At 44.6% G+C, this 23,310-nt stretch overlaps 1 protein-coding gene, 1 non-coding gene and 1 pseudogene across 2 annotated transcripts in view; 2 read left to right on the forward strand and 1 right to left on the reverse strand.

Annotated features, from left to right (window-relative positions):
* Positions 1-16,968, reverse strand: part of LHFPL4 (LHFPL tetraspan subfamily member 4) — a 30,450-nt gene extending 13,482 nt beyond the window's left edge. Inside the window, exons 1-2 of the mRNA XM_053930337.2 lie at positions 16,830-16,968; positions 15,425-15,907 (exon numbers count right to left, since the gene is read on the reverse strand). Coding sequence (XP_053786312.1) covers positions 15,425-15,830 — 406 coding nt within the window. The 5' untranslated portion in view covers positions 15,831-15,907; positions 16,830-16,968. The remainder of the gene's footprint in view (positions 1-15,424; positions 15,908-16,829) is intronic.
* Positions 16,969-19,971: 3,003 nt separating this feature from the next.
* LOC112301332 (U6 spliceosomal RNA) lies at positions 19,972-20,078 on the forward strand. Its single transcript, XR_002974475.1, has one exon. It is a non-coding gene; the product is annotated as a U6 spliceosomal RNA (small nuclear RNA).
* Positions 20,079-21,938: 1,860 nt separating this feature from the next.
* Positions 21,939-22,048, forward strand: LOC112301346 (small nucleolar RNA SNORA33; annotated as a pseudogene).
* Positions 22,049-23,310: the final 1,262 nt, after the last annotated feature.

The raw sequence follows: 23,310 nt of genomic DNA on the forward strand, positions 1-23,310 counted from the left end.
CTGATATGGTGTTGCCACTCTTTGGCTGTGTGGGGGGGAGGGTTCAGAAAGGGGACAATGCTGCTGCCTGGCCTCTGGAGCTTTGTCCAGGAGGAAGCTGCCCCCTGGCACTTTCCCTGATGCCAGACACTTCAATTTCTCCCTGTATGCTGCTGGTGCCCTTTCAGTTGCTACCCTGGTGCTAAAGCCTAGAGGGAGTGAGTCTGCCCAAGTCCTAAGTCTGTTGCGGGTCCTTTAAGAGGAGACTCCTGAGAATCCCACAGTTCTCTCCGCCGCCCCAACCCCCATTGGTTTTTATAGCCAGAAGTTATGGGGACTTATCTTCCTGGCACTGGAGCACTGGGCTAGATGGTCTGCTGTGGGGCTGGGATCCCTCGCTCCTGAGGTATCCCTCCTGATTTTTATCTACCACACATGGGTGTGGGACCATTCATTCAGCGTCTCTGTGTCTCCACCCCTCCAACCCATCTGGATGAATGTGACTTCTTTAATTCCTTGGTTGTTGGCCTTCCACACAGCTCGATTTTCTGATAATTCTGGGTGATATTTGTTTTGTAGTCTAGTTGTAATTTTTGCTGTTGTGTGAGGAAGCAAGCTGTGTTTACCTATGCTTCCATCTATATGTCTTTTTAATGATGCATTTTATGCTTCGCTATTTGAATAGTTTTATTATAATACCATTACACCATCCTCAAAGGACATCCAATGAACTGAGCATTCCTAGAAGGAAGCCTCTATTTTTGTTCATCTGCCCCAGCCATGCCTGACACACCACAGCTAACACTCATTACTGGGTGGTTAGACTGGACATCCTCCAGGGCTTTCTGTCCCTGAGCAGACTCTAAAGAATCTTAATTGTATCATCACAAAATTCGTATGTGGAAGCCCTATCACCCAAAGTGATGGTATTTGCTTTTTTAAATATATTTTGTTGATTATCCTATTACAGTTGTCCCGTTTTTTTCTCCCATTTATTCCCCTCCTCCCGGCATCTCACCACCTACCAGCATTCTCCCTCCTTTATTCATGTCCCCGGGTCATACATATAAGTTCTTTGGCTTCTCCATTTCTTATACTATTCTTAACTTCCCCCTGTCTATTTTGTACCTACCATTTATGCTTCTTATTCCCTATACCTTTTCCCCCATTCTCATCCTTTTCCCTCCCACTGATAACCCTCCATGTGCTCTCTATTTCTGTGAATCTGTTCCTGTTCTAGTTGTTTGCTTAGTTTGTTTTTGTTTTTGTTTTAGGTTCAGTTGTTGACAGTTTTGAGTTTGTTGTCATTTTACTGTTCATATTTTTTTACCTTCTTTTTCTTAGATAAATTCCCTTAACATTTCATGTAATAAGGGCTTGGTAATGATGAACTCCTTGAACTTGACCTTATCTGGGAAGCACTTTATCTGCCCTTCCATTCTAAATGATAGCTTTGCTGGATAGAGTAATCTTGGATGTAGGTCCTTGCCTTTCATGACTTTGAATACTTCTTTCCAGCCCCTTCTTGCCTGCAAGCTTTCTTTTGAGAAATCAGCTGATAGTGTTATGGGCACTCATTTGCAGGTAACTGTCTCATTTTCTCTTGCTGCTTTTAAGATTCTCTCCTTCTCTTTAATCTTGGGTAATTTAATTATGATGTGTTTTGGTGTGTGCTTCCTGGAGTCCAACTTTTTTGTGACTCTCTGAGCTTCCTGGACTTCCTGGAATTCTATTTCCTTTGGCAGACCGGGGAAGTTCTCCTTCATTATGTTTTCAAATAAGTTCTCAATTTCTTGCTCTTCCTCTTCTCCTTCTGGCACCCCTATGATTTTGGGGTGTTGGAACACCTAAAGTTGCTCCAGATGTTCCTAAGCCTCTCCTCATGTTTTTGAATTCTTGTTTCTTCATTCTGTTCTGGTTGAATGTTTATTTCTTCCTTCTGCTCCAGATCATTGATTTGAATCCTGATTTCCTCCCCTTCACTGTTGGTTTCCTGTATATTTTTCCTTCATTTCACTTTTCATAGTCTTCACTTTTCCTCTATTTGTTACCATACTCAATCATTTCTGTGAGCATCCTGATTACCAGTGTCTTGAATTCTGCATCTGATAGGTTGGCTAGGTCTTCATTGCTTAGTTCTGTTTTTGGAGCTTTGATCTGTTCTTTCATTTGGGCCATATTTTTTTTGTCTTGACTGCCTGTTACATGACCCTTAGGTATTTGCCAGGGCAGGGAAACCCTCATGGCTGTGTTGTGGCAGTGTATGTAGGGGAGGGGTCTGAGAAGGAACATTGTCTCTGGCTCAGCTCTCTGCAGGCTTTCAGTCACTTCCCCCACTACCCATGGTCAAATTGGGCCCTTCTGGTGCTGATTCCCAGGTGGGTGGATTTGTGTATGTTCTAGGACCCTGTAGGTCTCTCCAATGAACTCTCCAGTGAGGCTGGGAGTTTTTCCTGCCACCCCAACCCCCACAGGTTTTATAGCCAGAGGTTTTGAGGTTCTATTTCCCCACACTAGAACCTTAGGTTGCATGGTCTGTCTTGCTCCTCAGTTGTTCCTCCTGGTTTATCTACACACAAATGTTGGACTGCCTGTTCGCCCCTCCCCTCTCCCCACCCAGCTGCCCTGCCTGCCTGCCTGGTCCTCTGTGCACATCCTCCCCACCCCAGCTGCCTGTCTCCACCCCTCCTACCAGTCTGAATGACTGTTTCTTTAATTCCTTGGTTGTTGGATTTCCATAAAGTTTGATTTTTCTGGCAGTTCTGGTTATTTTTTGTTTTTAAATTTGTTGTTGTCCTTCTTTTGGTTGTGCAAGGAGGCAAAGTGTACCTACCTCTGTCTCCATCTTGGCCAGAAATCTCCCAATGTGATGGTATTTGGAGGTGGGTGTTTGGGAGGTAATGAGAATTAGATAAGGTAATGAGGATGGGCCCCCATGATGGCATTAGTGTCTTTATAAGATGAGAGACCAAGAGCTTGCTTTCTCTTCCTCTGCTATGTGAGGACACAGAAAGAAGGCGGCCAGCTGCAAGCTAGGAAGTAGGCCCTCATCAGAACTCAACTGTGCTGGCACCTTGATCTTGGACTTCTTAGCCTCCAGAACTATGAAAAATAAATTTCTGTTGTTTAAACTGCCCAGTGTATGTGTGGCGTTTTTCTTCATTAGCCCAAGCTGACGAACACAAGGCTACTCCCCTCACTCCTGATGTGGCCTCTCTGATGTGCCACCTCCTGATTTTTTTTGCCTGGGTCCCTCACACCCAGACTCTGTAGATGGACCCTCAGTTGGATGTGAGTGATAGGTCTCTGTTGGGCAGGAAGCTCAGCTGACTCAGGGTGAGTGAAGCACAATGAGGAGCTGCCCCCTCACCACCCACAGGTCCCCAGGGGCTCTGTGTGGTAGGTCCCTCCTCAGCAAGGGAAGGAAAAAGCCTGTGGATTCAGAGGAGCAGGCTAGATAGCAGCCCTGTACAGTGGATCACAAGCCTCAGAAAGCTGTTTGCCATAACATCTCCATGAGCTGAGCCTGCACAATGATGCCCAAGCCACCCTCTCCTCCAGATGCTCCCACTGGAACTGTGCAGGTATGTTCACTATAGACATGAACTAGACGGTGCAGAGCCCCAAACTGGAAACAACCCAAATGCCTATTCACACTGTGATGGAGAAATAAATGGTGCAGTCTTATCCAATGTAATATTACACAGACCGGAGCATGAACAAAGTGTTGTTATTGGTAACAACTTGGGTGCATCTTACAGTGGTAACATTGAGAAAAAGTGTGATTCCATTTACATTACATTTTTGAACAGGGCAGTGGTTACCTGTAGGGGCATTGATTAGAAAGAGGCATGAGGTTATTAATCTGGATGCTATTTACATAATCATGGTCACTTCGGAGAACTTCTCTGAGCTGTAGACCAGATGATTTTTGTACTTTTCTGTAAGCATATTATACATAGGGACTTAAAGAGAAAGGCTGCATACCACTGTGTATAATAAGTAACCCAAATGCCCACTGACAGGTCACTGATTAGAGCATGCCCATGCAGAGGCACACATGGCAGTCACAACAGGAGGGAGGGGCTTTTTCATTGTTTATCCTCACCTGAGGGCATTCTTCATTGCTTTTAGAGAGAGAGGAAGGGGGGGAAGGGGGAAGAGAGAGACGGAGAGATGGAGAGACAGAGAGAGAAACATCTAAAAGGAAAAAACCCAGAAACTTCTATGTGGGACAGAAACATTGATCGCTGCCTTCTTGTGCACACCCTGACAGGGGACCAAACCCACAATAATAGACTGGAAGAAAATATTTGCTAATCATATATCTGATAAGGGACCTGTACCTAGAGTATATAAGGAACTCTTACAATTCAATAATAAAAAGAAAAATAACTCACCCTGGTCAGGTAGCTCAGTTGGTTAGAGCATCGCCTAGATACGCCAAGGCTGTGGGTTTGATTCCCAGTCAGCGCACATACAAGAATCAATTAATGCATAACTAAGTGGAACAACAAATTGATATTTCTCTCTCTCTCTCTAAAAATCAATAAATAAAAATTTAAAAATAGCCTAATTTAAAAATTATATGAGCAAAAGATGTGAATAGACATTTCCCCAAAGAGAATATACAAATGGCCAAGAAACACAGGAAAAGATGTTCAACACCAGGCAGCATAGATAAGTGTGGTACTCGCATCCTCCCATAACCACACGGCCCAAATGAAAGAACAGAACAAAACTTCAGAAAAAGAACTAAACAAAATGGAGATGAGTAACGTCCTAGATGCAGCAAAGTTCAAAACACTGGTTATAAGGATGTTCACTGAACTTAGGAGAAGAGTAAATGAACTTAGAGAAAACTTCAAAAGCATAAAAAAGGATATGAAAACCATAAAAAAAGAACGGGTTCTGACTATGAAGGATATACTAACTGAAATTAAGAATAATTTACAGGAAATCAACAGTAGAGTAGATAAGACAGTGAATCAAAAAAGATGGGAATAATGTCAGGAGCTTCTGGGACAATTTCAAACATACCAACATTCACATCATGGGATCTTGGATTAAAGAGAGAGCCAGAAATTGAAAACCTGTTTGAAAAAATAATGACAGAGCCCCTAGCTAGGTAACTCGGCTGTTTACAGCATTGTCTTGATATGCCAAGCTTGTGGATTCAATCCCTGGTGAGGGCACATACAAGAATCAACCAATGAATGCAGAAAAGGTGAAACCACAAATAGATATCCTCTCCCTCTCACCTTTCTCTCTCTCCTTCCTCTTTCTCTCTAAAATCGATCAATAAATTTTTTTTAAATAATGATGGAAAACTTCCCTCATCTGGTTAGAGAAATAGATATACAAGTTCAGGAGGCACAGAAAGTCCCAAACAAGTAGAACCCAAAGAGGCCCACACCAAGACACATCATGAGTAAAATGCCAAAGGTTAAAGACAAAAAGAGAATCTTAAAAGCTGCAAGAGAAAGCACTTAGTTACCTACAAGGGAGCTCCCATAGGACTGTCAGCTGACTTCTCAACAGAAACTTTGCAGGCCAAAAGGATTGGCAAGAAATATTCAAAGTGATGAAAATCAAGGACCCACAACCAAGATTACTTTTCCCAGCAAGGCTATTATTTAGAATTGATGGACATATAAAGAGCTTCCCAGATAAGAAAAAACTAAAAGAGCTCAGTATTACATAAAATGTAAAAGGATCTGTTGGAAGGAGAAGGAGGAGGAGGGAGGGAGGGGGAGGAGGAGAGGGAGGGGGAGAAGTATCAAAAATATGAACAATAAAATGTCAATAAATACAAATCAACAATTGAATCTAAAAGACAAAAAAATGTACAAGCAAAAACAAAATCAGACTCATAGATACAGAGAACATTTTGATGGTTGCCAAATGGGAGGGGAGTTGGGGGGCTGGGTGAAAAAGGGGAAAGGATTAAGATGTAGAAATTGGTAATTACAGAAGAGTCATGGGGATGTAAAGTACAGCACAGGGAATATAATCAATAACATTCTAATAACTATGTATGTTGTCAGATGGGTCCCAGATTTATTGGGACAATCACTCAGTAAGTTTATAGTGCCTAATTACTGTAGTACACGTCTGAAGTAAATATAATATTGTATGTCAATTATAATTGAAAAAATGATTTAAAAATAATAAAAATAAAATGAAGGTGTTCATGACCACGCTTTCATTCCTTTTATTAAGGCCCAAATATGTGCCTCAAATCCATTTCAGAACTGCAGAAATCAATTTTTATTAGTGCATTTTCTGTCTAAATAACCCCAACTTCTAAGTTGAACTTAGATGATAATTGTCTCATATTTCTCCTTTTAAGACATACGTGTAGCCCTAGCTAGGTAGCTTAGTTGGCGTCATCCTGTTTTGGGAAGGTTGTGGGTTTGATCCCCGGCTAGGGCACATACAAGAATCAAGAATCAACCAAAGAATACATCAGTAAGTGGAACAACAAATTGATATCTCTCTCTCTCATTCTCTCTCCCCCCGTTCCCTTTTCCTCTCTCTAAAACAAAAATAAATAAATAAATAAAGATATATATGTAAAGCCATCATTCAATTTACATTTTCTTAACAAAATTATCTTCACAACCTATTTTTGCTTATCTTTTAATTTTTTTATCCTTACTCAAGGACAGACATGCTTGTTGATTTTAGAAAGGAAAAGGGAAGGAGAGAGCGAGGGAAAGAAACATTGATGTCAGAAACATCGATTAGGTTGCCTCTCCTACTTACCCCAATCAGGGACCAAACCCACGAATTAGGTATGGGCCCTGACCAGGAATTGAACCTGCGACCTTTCAGTTTATGGGACAATGCTCCAACCTACTGAGCCAAATTGGCCGGGGCTGCTTATCTTTTAATTTTTATGGTATGTTAGAAAATTTATATTTCATTGCTTTCACAATAATCTTTTTTTAGTACTCTGGTAACAGTTGCTGTAATATGCCAAAGGAAGTTTTTCTTGAAAAAAATTCTTTTAATGTAGAGGAAGAAATAATGAGTCCAGAGATTACTGATTTCAGGAATAATGCTTCTCAAGATGAAGTCTGTGATCAAAAAGGCCTTCCATGCCCCCAAATATCCAAGTTTCAAAATGACTTACTGTTCTACCTTTAAAGAATAATCTCTTAGTCCAGCACTGAGTTTTCCTTGTAGTTCTATTTTATTTTATACATACTGTAGAAAATTTAAAAACCATAGAAAAGCACAAGAAGAAAAAAATGTTTTGTAATCTCCCATTGAAAGATAAATACTAGTAATATTTGTGTTTATATCCTTCCTATATAGTATAACTTCTAAAATAAAATAGAAATGCTGAAAAAATGTTCAACAGCACTAATCATTAGGGAAATGCAAATCAAAACCACAATGAGATACCACTTCATACCCAGTATGATGGCTATAATCAGAAAGTCAGATAAGGCCCTGGCTGGATAGCTCAATTGGTTAGAACATCATCGCGATACACCAAGGCTGCAGGTTCGATCCCTGGTCAGTACACATACAAGAATCAAACAATGAATACATAAATAAGTGGAACAACAAGTCAATGTTTCCCTGTCTCTGTGTCTCTCTCCAAAACAAATAAATTAAAAATATTCAGATAATAACAAGTGTTGATGAGGATACGAAGAACCGGGAACTCTCAGATACACTGCTAGTGGTAATGTACAATGGGGCAGTCACTTTGGAAAACAATGTGGCAGTTTCTCAAAATGTTAACTATAGAGTTGCCATTGAGCCGCCAATTCCACTCTTAGGTATTGTACATACCCAAGAGAAATGAAAACATGTGTCCACACAACAACTTGCACACAAATGTTCATAGCAACAGTCAGAATAGCCAAAAGGTGGAAACAATCCAAATGCCCACCCACCGATGGCTGGGTAAACAAAATGTGATACATCTACAAAATGGATTATTGTTCAGCCATAAAAAGGAATAAAGTATTATACATGCAACAACATGATGAACCTCAAAAACATTATACTAACTGAAAGATGCCAGTCACCAAAGACCACCTATTATATTATTCCATTTATATGAACTGTCCTGCATAGGCTAATATACAGAGGCAGAAAGTAAATTAGTTGTTGCTTAGAGGCTGAGCAACGTGATGGAGAAATTGGTTTAGGAGGTGATGGCTAAATGGCATGAGGCTTCTTCTTTTTTTTAGATTTTAAAATGTATTTATTTTTTAGAGAGAGGGGAAGGGAGGGAGAAAGGGAGGGAGAGAAACATCGATGAGCGAGAAAAATATCAATTGGTTGCCTCTCGCACACCCCCAACCAGGGCCCTGGCCCGCCACTCAGGCATGTACCCTGACCAGGAATCAAACCGGTGACCTTTCAGTTTGTGGGATGTCGTCCAGCTCACTGAGTCACACCAGTCAGGGCACAAGGCTTCTTCTTGAATTGTTGAAAATATCCTAAAATTGACTGCAGCCATGGTTGCACAAATCTGTGAATATGCTAAAAAACCACTGAATCGTACTCTTACATGGTTGAATTGTATAGCCTACGAATTCTAGCTCAATAAAGCTGTTATCAAAGAAAGGAGGTGGGCAGTGCAGTCTCTCTCTCTCTCTCTCTCCACTCATTCTGTCCGTCTCTCTTTCCACTTATTCTGAGGTCTCCTGACAATACTTAAGTGCAGCTAGATTCCTCCAGCTTCAGTCAACGTTTAGAGAACTACAGGCCCCCATTGAGGTCTTTTATTTTTTTAAAGATTTTATTTATGTATTTTTAGAGAGAAGAGAAGGGAGGGAGAAAGAATGGGAGAGAAACATCATTGTGCAAGAGAAACATCAATTGGTTGCCTCTTGAAAGCACCCCAACCAGGGACCAAACCTGCAATCTAGGCAAGTACCCTAACCGGGAATCAAATCCACGACATTTGGCTTTGTGGGACAAAGCCCAACCTGGTCAGAGCCCCCCACTGAGGTCTTCCTTGCAACTTCATGAGAGACCCTGAGCCGGAACTACTCATCTTAGTTCCTCCCAAATTTCGATGACTCACAGCAACAGAGATAATACATGCTTGTTGCTTTAAGCCATTAAGTGTTAGGGTACTTGTTATGCAGCAATAGATAACTCATTTATGTTTTAAAATGTTTGCATTTGCTTGTGTATTTATGGGATTTTTGGAAAGGATGCTCAAGAAATTGATAATAGTGATTGCCTCTGTGAGGATCAGTGAGCAATGAAAGCAAGAAGGAGACTTATGTCTGATGGTGCACCTTTTTACCTTTTGAATTTCGAATCATGTGCATATATTAAATTTTCCAAAAGTAAACAAACGTCTGGGAAATTTTTAAACAAAACACAGTCACACAACTATCTGTCACCTACAGGTAAAGCCTAAACTCCTTACCATGGTTTAGAAAGCCTCCACAATCCATCTCCCAATCTCAGCTCTAGCTGCTCCTTGCCCTAATTGCTTGTAGTCCCCAAAACACAGCAGGCTATTTCCTGCCTCCATGCCTTCGATCATGCTGACTCTTCTGCCTGGTTCCCCTTCTTGTTCCTTCCCATCCTTTAAGACTCAGCTCAAATGCCATCACTTTTTGAAAGACTTTCCTGGCTGTCCTTAATTGTGTCAGAAGTCCTCTTTGTGCCCCCAGAAGACCCCTTGTGTGACTCAGTCACTTCATGTGTCGTACATGATGGGACGATCTGTTTTCCTCCCTGCCTCTCCCATTAGGCTATGAGCTCCATGGGAGTGAGGACTCTTGATCAGGATTCCCAGAACTTAGCACAGTGCCAGACACACAGAGGATGCCATCAGTAACCGACTGATGTGAGAAAAAAAGGAAGAGGTTAGGGAGGGACAGAGGGAAGGGAGGTGGGAAGAAGGAAAAAAAGGAGGGAGGGATAGTTGGGGGAGGAAGAAAGAAGATGAGGAAGGAAGGAAAGAAATTCCCCCAATGTGCTCAGCAGTGTTTAACTATGAGAAGACACATCAACAAAGACTTACTTGGATGAATGAAATCCTAAACCAAACCTGAAACGAACAGCAAGAAATGGGGAGGAATGTAGATGTATATTCCAAGCTGTAGGGACAGGAACTGTCATTGCTGTTCCTAGCCAGAGTCCCCCGCTGAGCAAGGACGCACATCTGGAAGGCTGGAAGATCTCACTTCTGGATGACCATCCAGCCCCTGCCCTTCCCCATCTCCTCACACACTCTGTTCTCCACTGTGATTCCAGCACCAGGCAGTACCTGGCAGGTAGTAGGCATTCAATATTGAATGAACTGTGGTCAGAATCATCTTCCTTCTGGGGATAGAGGGTGTCACCATGTGACCATGAACTTGTCTCTTCTCTCTGGGACTTGGTATTTTCATCTGTAAAGTGAAGGAGTTCGGCAAAGCTGATTGGTAAGACCCTCTCCAGCTGATAGTTTATGTCTTCTCAAGGCCTTTGATCACCTGTCCTAACTCTTCCACCTGAGCATCAAGGACCCCTCACCAACTACCCTTCAGTCCGAATATGTCACAGGAGTAACACTGACCATTTTTGAGTGTTTACTGTACACCAGGAACCATTTTACACTCATCATTTTGTTGCTTTCTTTCTACCACCTCTGAGATAGGTACAAGAATAATCTTCATCTTATAGATAAAGAAACAGAGACTCAGAGAGGGAAACCCACTTACTCAAGCCCAAACAGCTGGGAAGTGGCAGAACAGGAATTCCAAGTCCTCTGTTCTTCAACCACTGTGTCCTCAGACCCTCAACCAGGCTTTCAACCTGGCGGTCTGCTCCAGCCAGCAATCTCCCTTTAGCTAAGCTCACCCAGCCCATAGGTAAATACTGAGTACATAGAGCTTACAGCTGTAACTTGTAATTTGTGTATTCACTTCCAGGGTTCCTGTTCAGTGGTAAGTGCAGGTTCTATATCCTTTTGCACTTGTGTTATGTTTCCGCTCCACTTTTCACTAGATGTGTGACCTTTGGGCAAGTCACTTTAACAGATGAAGATTAAGTGACATAATGAATGTGAAAATGTCTAGCACAGAAGCTGGCATAGATCAGGTCAAGATTAGCAGAGATGACCCGAGAAGTCCTGAAAAGCTGACCCCAACTCCATAGAGAGTCACCTGGGTCTTCCAGCCTCTCTACTTCGCTTTCAACTCTTCTGGCAAATACAGCCTGCCACGATCTCCACCGTTAATGCTCCTTAATAAACCCATGGGCTTTAGAGTCAGAAAGACTAAGTAATAATCCTGGCTCCACCACTTACCACCTGTATGTCCTTGGACAAATGACTTTTTACTCTTTGAGGCTCAGTGTTCTCATGTATAAAATGTCAATAATGGCATCTGCTCCATAGGATTAGATGATAGTATGTGTGTAAATGTTTGGCAAATGGTCAAGCATATAGTAAAGGTTTAGAAAATGTTAACTATTTTTCTTGAATAATAATAACAGTCATAGCAATTTCAAACTGCCTACTGATTAGAGTTAGAGTCCAAATTCCTTGGCTCAGTATTGAGAGCCTTGCATTTTGTGGCCCCATTGTTGCTTCCTGGCTTCTTCTCCCGCGGCTCCCTTATGTGGATGTCACGCTGAATCCCAATGTGGCTTTCTCACCTCTGTGCCTCTGCCCATGATCCTCCTTTTCATTCAGAATGTTCTCCCACACCTAATGCCTATCTACACCCTGTCCTGCTCAAGCCTCACATTCCAACTAAGCCCATAGCCTCTTTGATTGCCCTGAGTTTCCACTTCTGTCTGCACATGTCTTACCTAGAGTATCACTCTTCCAGTGGTTACATTTGACTTCCCTTTGCAAGAACTGACCTTTCTACACTATCAGTCCATGTGTTCCAGGGGTGGGCTTGTGGCTGAGGTCTTAGACAAAATCACGCTGATTAATTAAGAGACGCACATCTGACCAAAGCTTAGCCAATGAGAATCGGCCCTGGAACTTTTGATGAAGCCATTGAGTAAGAGATGTTCTTTTTCAACAGGCATTGCTAAGCTATAGCAATGCAATTTCAGAGTTGCTAGTAGCCATATTTATCACCTTCAAGAGAGAAGTGGACTTGAAAATAAGCCAACACAGAGGAACCAAGGAATGAAGAGAGATATGTTGGAATGGCATTATTTGAGTATCTGGATGCATCCATGCCTGAAGTCAGATATTCTTGACTTTTAAGTTACGTGAGTTAAAAATACTACACTCTTTATTTAATTTATTTAAGCCAGTTTGAGTTGGATTTCTGTCACTTGCCACTGAAAGACTGCTGACTAATATAGCGATCCAATGAAATGGTAAGTTTCTTGTGAGCAGGGATTGCATTTTATAGGCTTAAAGTCCTTAGGGACAGTGATGATCTCAGCATTGCAGCACCTGGCTTAAGGAGGATAACAAAACAGGTGAGGTACAAAGAAATAAGTACCTCTTTGTATTTTCTCAAAGGTCCAGTGTTCTGTACTTGGAAGACTCAAAAATACTTGAATAAAAGTTCACTTGAACAAGAAACATGCAATAGGCATTCTGAGTCTTATCTAAAACAAAAAAGGCCCTTCGCTTCTCTGCAGTTCCTCTGGGGATGACTGGCTTCTCACTTTCTGAATAGAATGATGTTGGTGAAAGTTTTTCTAGGAGCACCACAGGGCAGAAAGAGATACTTCAAGTCCACTAATCTAACTGATTAGCCCCCACCTTGTACAGGTGAGAAAACTGAGATTTAAGCTAAAAACAATAGCTTAACACTGCAGGGTAAGTCACAGGCAGTCAGCCAAGACCATGACTCATAGTCCAGTGCTCTGGCTTCTATTCTGGTGTCACTTTATCAGTTTCTTACCCAGAGCAAAAAGTGCCAGGTTCTTACCCAGAGATCTCAGAAATCTCTAAGCAAAATGGAATATATTGCTCAGCTCTGATAACAGCCCTCAGGGATGGGACAGCAACACAAGAGCACTGGGCTAGTTTACTCACTTACTGGCTGTGTGACTTTGGGTAAGATCGTAACTTTTCTAGGCTCACTTTCCTGGGGGCAGGGGAAGGTGGTGTGTGAAGGAGCTGATCCCTGAAATTTTATAAATACATGGAGATTGTTGAATAGTTCATCCAATCCCCAAGATTAAATCCATATGGATTATAGAGAATTAAAAAGCCAAGAGGTCAGCATCCCATCAGCAGGCTCCAAACTAAGGCTGAGGAATTGGGGGTTCCAACTGAACATATTCTTTCCAATTTGCCTTTGGAAGGAGAATAGAATGGAAATACATAAAATCACTTTCTGGGTAACACTGGGAAATATGGAGAGACATGGCCCATATCCTACAATTCTTTTTCCTCACCTTCTTCAAAGATCCTAAAAGACCCATATCTAAGTTGAATGGAGTGAAACATGCCCATGAGAATGTCCACATCTGAAAAAACACTGTCTTCTTCAAAGTATTTCTTTTGGGAGTTTGGGCAGTTCTTCCAATGGTACCGTAATTCCTCCCTGCATTTGTAGAAGTCCTCTTGGGAAGCAAACCAGCTTCATGATTTTGCCATCACACCTTGGCTTTCATCCCAAGTGACAATTGTCAATTTGATCACCCATCATATTTCCTACACTTGGCCCTAAGTGACTTCTAGTCATTTCTAAAAATCATATTCCCCCTTTAAAAGATGGAGGTTTCAGTGCACTCTCCCTCCTGTGAGCATGCCTGTACCTTTCACTTCCCCCTCTTCTTCCCTCTCTAAGGGATCCCACAAGACTTGCAACCAGAGGAGCCATGGGCAGTGGCAGTTCATCTCAGGTTAACCCCCTGAACCTGTCCCAAGGTGCCTTTTCTCTGACTTCTCAGTGAGCCTTTTCTCTGACTCTCAGCGAGCCAAAGAGGCTCCATCTAAGCTCATTTCTTTCCTATAACACTTCTAGAGAGTTAGAGCAGCCCCACCTAGGCTCTCTCCTGTTGCTCTTCAATCCTAAGCCCTTCCTTGTTTCACTGTCCCCAGCTTTGATAAATGTACTATCAAAATAAGAAAAAAAAAAAGATGGAGGTTTCTCCTCAATGATGACCTTCAAGAGAATACACCCCATGCCCAAAACATAATTCCCTACAATATTTTCAGCAAGAGAAAAATCAACAAGTGATATAACACCTCCTCCAGGGAGGTTCTTTTGAAGAGGCCAACACTTGTTGAATGCGTTGAGGTACGTGTTTTGAAAGACCATCTCTGCTGCATGATCATCACGTTTTCCCTTCTCCATTTCAACCCTGAGGGCTCCAAACTTTTTCCTAGCCTTCATCAGCTCTCCTCCCCCATCCTCTGGCCCCACTTTCCCCAGCTCAACTCTCTTTCCTGCCTGCAATTAGGCAAATGCCCAAGTTGCTGAACCTTCAAAATCTGTCTTCGATCGAAAGGTGGACAGGCATGGGGGACTCTAATGGATCCTGGAAAACTGTCTCAGCAGTTTTTAATCCAAAAGACCCTTTTGTGATTCTTGGGTAAGACGTCTATCTTAGCCAAACATTTCAGAAGGGCCCAGGAACTCATTCCCATTTGGACATAGCACCAGAACCCTCCTTCTTGAATTGGGTGAGGGTGCGTAATGAAGACCAGGCCACCAAAGGCCCATGTTGCCAGGCTCTGTCAACCACTCACATTTCAAACATTGAATAGACACTATAGACATCCTCCTCCTACAGCTTAGCACAGCACTTCAAAGTTTACAAGATACTCCCATTTGTTCTTGGAATCCTCTCCACTGTTTCACTTCTCTGAGGTTCAGTTGAGAAAACCAAAACTCAGAGAAGTGAAACACCCAAGTTGATGATGTCAGAAAGTTAAAGGTCAAAGTCAGATCTCTTTAGTCCCCATCTCATGTTTTTTTTCAATACAACAACAATTGCTGCCTTGGCTGGGTAGCTCAGTTGGTTTGAGCATCAATATGCCAAGGTTGCAGGTTCGATCCCTGGTCAGGGCACATACAAGAAGCAACCAATGAATGCATAAATAAATGAAACAACACATTGATGTTTCTCTCTCTCATTCTCTCTCTCTCTCTAAAAAAAAAAGCCATTTCTCACACCTATATTGACCCCTCACTAGAATAGTTATTTCCAAAAGAGCCAAAACAGCCAAAAGAGTCTCAGAGACCCTCAGAGACTGTAACATAATGCTAACCCATCAACCCATCAATAAATGCAGTCTGCCCATATCCAACCACAGCTCCAGCCCCAAAGATCCAGTTCTAGGACTATGACCCCTGCCCCAAAGAGTCTGTCTCATAGAATACTCCTGCCACCAGGAGTGGCTACTGAGGGGCAACCAAGGAGGTGTGTCTTTAGACAGAGGAGCAGAGTCTGTCTCTGAGTCATCCAAGACAGGGTCCTAGAAGGAAGGAACTCCCGTCCCCGGCTCCTGTTCTAGGGGGTCCCGCCCCCGCCCCACCCCTACCTGCCAAGAGCTGCATCCAGGCGCAGATCTTGTAGACCGTGGCCGTGTTGCAGAAGAAGAAAAGCGCAAAGCAGGTAATGCAGCCGAGGATCAGCACCATGGAGAGCAGCACGAAGAAGGCGGCCGCCTTGAAGGCGCCGGACGGGATGGTGCTGAAGTCGGTGAACGAGCCGCGGCAGGTGAGCTCTCGACCCGCCAGCCCGCTGCCCACACAGTAGTGGAAGAGGCCGAAGTAGCCAGGCTTGGGAGTGCTCACGCTGTCGCCCACCCAGTAGGGCTGGATGAAGACCACCACGTTGATGATGGCGAAGCAGATGGTGAAGATGGCCCATAGCACGCCGATGGCCCGCGAATTCCGCATGTAGTGCTCGTGATAGAGCTTGGAGGCCTCCTGCGAGGGCAGCATGGTGCCCGGGGGCGGGGCCGGCGGCGGCTGGAGGGGGCCACCGGCCCGGGACCGACCGCGGGGCTGCCGGGCGGGAGCTGGGGACGCACGCGAGAAGCCGCCCTGAGCCAAGGAACCCGAGAGGGCCAGACCTGGGGCAGAGCTGGGGAGACCCGAGGGCTGGCGTGGGGGAGCTAGCAAAGGGCCGTGAGAGTGTCGGGCTGGTGTCTGCGGGCAAAGATCTCCAACTGGGGACTCAGGAAGGGGCCATGTGAAAGTTGGGGGCTGGGATGAGGGGCTGAGGTGAGGACAGGGGAGCTGCAATGGAGGGGCTAGAAAGTAGTCGCGGGGGAGTTGGGGAAGGAGCTTGGGGGCCGGAATTGGGGGAGTAGAGAGGAGGGGACCGTGCAGAGATGGGATGGAGTCTGGGGGCCGGTGTTGGAGGAGCTGTGTACAGGGACCTGGGCAGGGAATTGGGGGCTGGTGCGAGGGGCGGGAGTCTGGTATTGGGTGTCTAGGAAAGGGCTGTGGAGAGGCGCTAAGCGTTTCTATGGGGGGCTAAGGAGAGGGTACTAGGGGCTGGGGGATCGGGAAGGTGCTATGGGGGCTGGGGCAGGGAGTCGGGGGTGGCCTGAGGGTCTAGGAAGGCGGAGTGGAGGGATGAGGGTGAGGCCGGACAGGAGTCGGGGGCTGGGCTGCAGCTCTGGGCTCGGGCCGGGCGGGGGTCTCGAAGGGTCGCTCGGAAGCCGGGGCTGGATGGGGGCTGGACGGAGGCTGGGAGGGAGCCTGGGACTGGCGGGCCGGGGCTGGGCAGAGCGGTGTTCCAGGCCGAGGGGACGAGGGACCCGGGCCGGCGGGCCGCCGGGGCCGGGAGGGTCGGCCGGCGGGCGGGAGCTGCCCCCGGGAGCTGGGGAGCCGCGGGGCCCGGGCAGGGCCGGGGGTGGGGGGGCGGCTGCCCCGCGCCCAGGCCGGACGCGCACGGGGGCTGCGGCCGCAGGGAGGGGGTGCGGGGACACCAACCTGGGCCCGGTCCGGGCAGCGGGTCCGGCACTGGCACAACCTAGGCGCCGCAGCTCGGCGCTCCCGGCAGCGGCTGCCTCGGCCCAGGCGGCGGCCGCGGCGCGGCCTCCATCTTGCTCGGGCTCTCCACGGGGCGCGCTCCCCGCGCCGAAACGCGCGCTCTCGTGCACTGGCGCGGCCGCGCGGAAGCTCGCTCCCGCCTTGGGCAGGCGGGGATGGGCTGGACGGGGGGGAAGGGTGGCACCGTCCCCGGCTTGCCCCAGCTAGAGCAGTAAGTCCCCTCCACAATAGGGCCCTCTGGTTTGGGGGACCCCCTTCTTCCAGCCTAAGCTGTGGAACTGTGGGTCCCTGCAAAGTCCATGGGAATGGTGGAGGCGCCGAACGCGGTATTATTTGATAGGGTTTAAACTGATCTCTTCCTCCCAAATTACCTTCCTTACAGCCTATCACAGTGCCTCAAGTTGCACCATCACGCTTCTAGTCCTTTGGGTCTTGGGGGCGTTGAAGGTTCCCAGAGTCTCCTAGGAAACTGCCAACACCTCTAGGAGAGGGAACCCCCTAAACTGTTAGCAGCCCATGCCTGTGGTGGGGATTCATTGGCTGCCGTCGCAAAGAAAAGGACCCAAGGTGAGTATCAGGGGACAGGAGAGGAAGCTGGGAACGTGTTGATTACCCTCCCTACACTTTCCCCAGTGCCTGGCAAGAAGTGGGCACATCACGAATAACAAAGCATCCGAATCCAGGCTCAAGGTGAGGCCAAGGACACCCTGAGGGCACTCCAAGAACGCCAGGGTGGGTCATTTCTTTCCTTGCAGAGAAACAGCTTTGGCTTAGGATCTGCTAAGGGATCAGGGCTGATGCTCCAGCAGACCACTACTTGCTATCTCTGTGACCTTGTACTTGTGCTCTCTGAACCTCTGTTTCTCCATCTGTAGACTGGGGAGATTAAACCCACGTAAGAAAAGTGGGAGGGGGGTTTGAAAAATAACCTCTACTAGTGGGTTCCAAACACTGGACCTCAACAGGGGTCAGTCGGGTAAAGTTTACATCTACCTGTAGTGTGTGTGTGTGTGTGTGTGTGTATTTCTCAGGTAAAAGGGATTGGTTGCTCTTTTCCTGAGATTGTGTACTTCCTGCTATCTTACTGTAAAAATCCCCCTTTTTAAAAGAAATGACAATGATAGTTAATGGAAATTTCTTTTTAATGTCTATATTGGCAAGATAAAAAAAATAGGCAGTGCTATTTTCACCCCAAATAAAATAAATATGTGTGTGTATGTATATATATATATACGAAATCCCACAGTTTGGAGATCTCAGACCCACGTGAGGTCATCTCACCTGTGCACATAGTGCTCAGTAAGTTTGGTTACCTGCCACTGGTTCCTTGCAGAGGGCATCCTGTTTGTCTCCTGAGAGCCCTAAGATACTGGAATCATACACTCGAAGTGGCTGTGGACAATGTCTCATTCTATACCTTCTCCCACCTGACAGATGGAGAAAAAGGTCAAAGAAGGGGATTGACTTATACAAAGAGGTCGATGATCCTGACAATTAGGCTGATCAACCTGATTCATGAATTTATTCACCCAGGAAATAAGGTTGCGATGAGTCCCTGCTATGGGGAGAAGATGGTGGATAAAACAGACGTGATCCCTGCCCTTCCAGAGCTCACGGCTTCATTGCAGAGACAGAAGGTGCTGAAAGGAGGAAGCAGGCAACTGGTCATCCTCAAAGAGCACCTCAAAGTCTCTGAGTCCTCCTGGTTGGGTACTGTTCCGAACACAAGTTACTGGAGCCAGAAGCCCCATCTTTTCTCCTTATGCTGCCATGAATTACTGCCTTTTTCTCTATACTACTGAGCCAAGCTAGGCAGTCCAGGAGAAATACCATAGAAGTTCCCTTACTACTCTAGAGGGAAGAACTGAGAATTCTTGCTAAGATGGGTCCCCAGTTCATCACTGGTTGTCCATCTTAGCTCTGCAGAGCAATGGTGCCTACAGAGCATTAAATGGTGTCTCATTTAATTTTCACAATAACCCTATGTAGAGATGTGTCCGCCACCCAAATCACTTCTGACATCAATATGTTTTTTCTTTAAAGAAACTACTTTCTCCTTACTCAGTCCCTGGGTTTGGTGAGAGTCGCCCCATCACCACCATCATACTTTTCTGCAGAGGGGGGCAAATAAGCAGGCCTGGATGATGAAAATACTCCATTATAGCACACACAGTGATTGGTTTGAGAGCAGGGCCCGTATGCCAACACAAATAGTTGAGAATGATTTCCAGCTTACAAGAAAGAGATGTTCTCTTTCTGCTGAGGTTGTTGAGCTGGGGGAATTGTAAGCTTTAGCTACTGGGGGCCATCTTTGACACCTCAAGCAGAGAGTTTGTCTTAGGATAAGATGAACATAGAAGGAAGTTAAGAAGTGGAGAGAGACAGTTCTGATGACATGGTTTGAGCACCTAGATCCATCCAAGCCTGAAGATCTGCTTCTGGATTGTTCTGTTAGATGAGCCAATAAATTCAATTTTTGCTTAAGCCAGTTTGAATTGGCTTTTTATCACTTCCAACGGAAATAATCCCAAACAACTTATCTACATCTCCCCCCCCCCCCCGCAAAAGAGAGTAGGGCTGATATACTGGATTGTTCATACTGTAAAAGAATGCCTGAGTTGATGAGCTACTCCTGACATCTTGGAACCAAAAGAGCAAAATTTGAGGCCCATCTCTGCCACTGTTCAACGGTGTGACCCAGGACAATGATGCTCCTCTTCAGAACCCTATTTTCTTCATCTATAAAATGGAGAAAACCTCCTTCCTACAGATGCTGTGAGGATTAAAAGAGATTCTGGATGGAAAAGAGCTTTGTAAACTGAAAATGGCTTTATAAATGTGATTGTCATTAAAATTTTAATAAGTGGATTGCCCAAAGAGTAGAAATAGCAATGTATTAAGGTACTTGCTCTGCTGGGAGCAGCTGGGGCAGAATGTCTCCTCATTTTAAAGACAAACCTCAGGGTAGTTACAGAAAGAAAATGTGAGAACTTCTCACTGTCCCAAGGGAGTGGCCAGACCAGAATGGAACAGTTGTGGGGTCAAGATTGGGACTATCGACCGTAAGGTAAAGATGATATTGGTGCTCACTTTGGCACCACATACACTAAAATTAGAACAATACAGAGAAGGTTAGCATGTCCCCTGCATGAGAATGACATGCAAATTCATGAAGCATTCCATATATTTTTTTTTAAAGATGATGTTGAACTGCACATCTGGCTGAGAAGAGAAGCCCCCAGGGCACACCCAGCCAATATCCTACCAAAGAAAGATTTGTGACTTGCTGAATATCCTTACGTCTAAGTTAAGTGTTCAGTTATGTTACATAGTTATCAAGCTCTTAAAACATTCTAGGCCCCTGATCTTTGCTTTACATGTATTTGCTTTTCACAATAACCCTATGAGATTGTGTTATGGGCTGAATTGTGCCATCCCCACCAATTTATATATTGAAGTACTAACCTCTAGTACCTCAGAATGTGACTGTATTTGGAGATAGGGCCTTTAAAGAGGTAATTAAGGTGAAGAGAGGTCATATGGGTGAGCCCCAATCCAATATGACAGTTCTTATAAGAAGAGATTAGGACCCTGGCTGGTATGACTCAGTGGATTGAGCGCCGGCCTTCGAGCTGATTGGATTCCCAGTCAGGGCACATGCTTGGGTTGCAGGCCAGGTCCTCAGTAGGGGGGGCACAAAAGGCAACCACATGTTGATGTTTCCCTCCCTCTCTTCCTCCCTCTTTTCCCCTCTGTCTAAAAATAAATAAATAACATCTTTTTTAAAAAGAAGAGAGTAGGACATATAGCACACAGACCAAGGAACAACCAGGGAGGACACAGTGAGAAAGCAACCATAGGAAAGAGGCCTCAGAAGAAAGCAAACTTGACAACAACAACTTGATCTTGGACTTCTAGCTTCCAGAACTGTGAGAACACAAATGTCTATTGTTTAAGCCAGCTAGTCTGTAGTATTTTGGTATGGCAGCCCTAGGAAACTAATACGGGTAGGCACTACTATATGGCCATTTTACAGAGGTTAAATGACTTGCCCAAAGTCACACCTCTAGCAAGTGGAGGAGCTGAGATCCCCAAGTAGCCTCCTCTGAAGTGTGCGTACTTAATCACTGCACCATACAGATAATTCCATAGAGTGGATTGAATTCTTCTCAATTACTCTTTTTCCTTTTTAAAATCCATGTCATTTAGTTATGAGCACCTGCACTGGCATCAGACATTTGGGTTCAAGTCTCATTTCTGCTCATGATTGTACTTAAGCCTGAGTTTCCTCATCTGTAAAGTGAGACGATGATAACAGTAGTATCTCACCCCGTGTGTTCAGGAAGGTTGAATGAGATATTGTGCACTTAAAGTGCTGAGCACTAGGAAAACTTTCAAAGCTATTTACTGTTATCATTGCATTGCTAGAAAGTGGAAGTTTCAGGATTCAAACCTGGGACTGGTTTGGTCAAAGCTAGTGCATATAACCCTTACATTGAACTGTTCAAAGTTGCTGAGCCCCTACAGAGAGGCGTGGGAGCTCTGCAGTCAGACAAATGGGTATTTGTATTCTAACCCTAGTACCCAGTACCCAATACCCAACACCTTTGTGGGATTAAGTTATTTAAATTTTCTGAATCTCACTTTTTAAAAAAATATTTTATTTATTTATTTATTTTTAGAGAGGGAAGGGTGGGAGAGAGGGAGAGAAGCATCAATGTGTGGTTGCCTCTCATGCTCCCCTTACCGGTGACCTGGCCCACAACCCAGGCATGTGCCCTGACTGGGAATCAAACTGGTGATCCTTTGGTTCACAGGATGGCACTCAATCCACTGAGCTACACCTGCCAGGTCTGAACCTCACTTTTTAATCTATAAAGTTGAACTAACAACTCCTTAACCTCACATGGTTTAAATGAGGTAAAATGTGAGATGTTGGTTACATAGTAGATGCTCAGTAAACATTAGTAGAGAGGATTTCATCTTTTGTAGGTTAGGTTCTAAAGACAAAATGCAACCAAGGAGGAATATGGTGTAACTTACCCTTTATGATCAGCATGTGTTTCTGCAGAAATTTAGAGAAAGCTGGCAACAGCAAAGCCATGTTACAAGCCTTAAAGACATTGAAGTCATTAAGGTCCCTGAAAATGTCTATAAGAAAAAAATTACTCTTTAAAAAAATCCCTTATTTTTCCATAAAGTACAATAAGCAAGGTTTCATGTATACCACCCCATTCTGTCATTCTTAGGTACTAAAGTTTAAGAAAACTGAGATAGACTAAAGAGAGAAACAAAAGGAAACTCCATTTTCAGGTATGAAGCCATTCAAACCATTCTGCCTTAAAATATTAATTCCTTTAAAATGAGGGATAGGTGGAAAATTCTAAAGGATTCATATTTACCTGTATGTGGAATTTCTTCTTTACTTATCTATAAAGTCTCCAAAACAAAAATAGATTCCTTTTTGCTTGTGAGTATTAAATACATTGTCACCTCTTAAGGAATCAATCATTAAATGTGTATGTGAAACTGTAATGAAACACCTGTGGGCCCTGGCTGGGTGGCTCAGTTGGTTGGAGCGCCCTCTCATACACCAAAAGGTTGCCGGTTTGATTTCTGGTCACATACCTAGGTTGCACATACCTAGGTTGCAGGTTTGATCCCCAGTCAGGGTGCATACAGGAGACAACAGCTCAAAGTTTCTCTCTCTCTCTCTCTCTCTCTCTCTCTCTCTCTCTCTCTCTCCCTCTCCCTGCATCCTCTGCCTCTCTTCCTCTCTCTCTAAAGTCAATAAGCATATAGTTGGGTGAGGATTTAAAGAAAAAGAAAAGTCTATGGGGCTTGTCCAGCATTCCTTTTCCTTTTCTTCTGGTAATAGTATCCAGCTCTGTTAGAAAACTGCCACCCCTTTTCCCTCCCTGGACAGGATGGACATGGGTCCCAGGCCAGGCAGGTATAGCACGTGTCTTAGTCAGCTCTGGCTGCTATACCAGGATACCGCAGACTACATGGCTTAAAAAACAAACATTCCTCCTCACAGTTCTGGACACTGGAGACCAGGGTGCCGGTGTGGTGAGAGTTCACTTCCGGACTGCTGTCCTCAAGTGGCAGAGAGAGCCCTAGTCGTCCTCTGTAAGGGCACTGATCTCATTTTGGGGGCTCTGCCCTCATGACTTCATCTAAACCTAATTACCTCCCATTAATTTAATTTAATTTAATTTGCATTTCCCTAATGACTAAGGATGTTAAACATCTTTTCATGTGCTTATTGTTTATATATCTTCTCTGAAGACATGTCTATTTTCTCATTTTTGTATTGGGTTGATGAGTTGTAGAAATGCTTTCTTTTTTTAGAAAAAGAGAGAGACAGAGAGAGAGAGAGAGGGAGACAGAGAGAAACGTTGCTTTGTTTTTCCACTTA

Source organism: Desmodus rotundus, chromosome 8 (assembly GCF_022682495.2).
Source record: "Desmodus rotundus isolate HL8 chromosome 8, HLdesRot8A.1, whole genome shotgun sequence".
In the NCBI taxonomy this organism is placed as follows: Eukaryota; Metazoa; Chordata; class Mammalia; order Chiroptera; family Phyllostomidae; genus Desmodus; species Desmodus rotundus.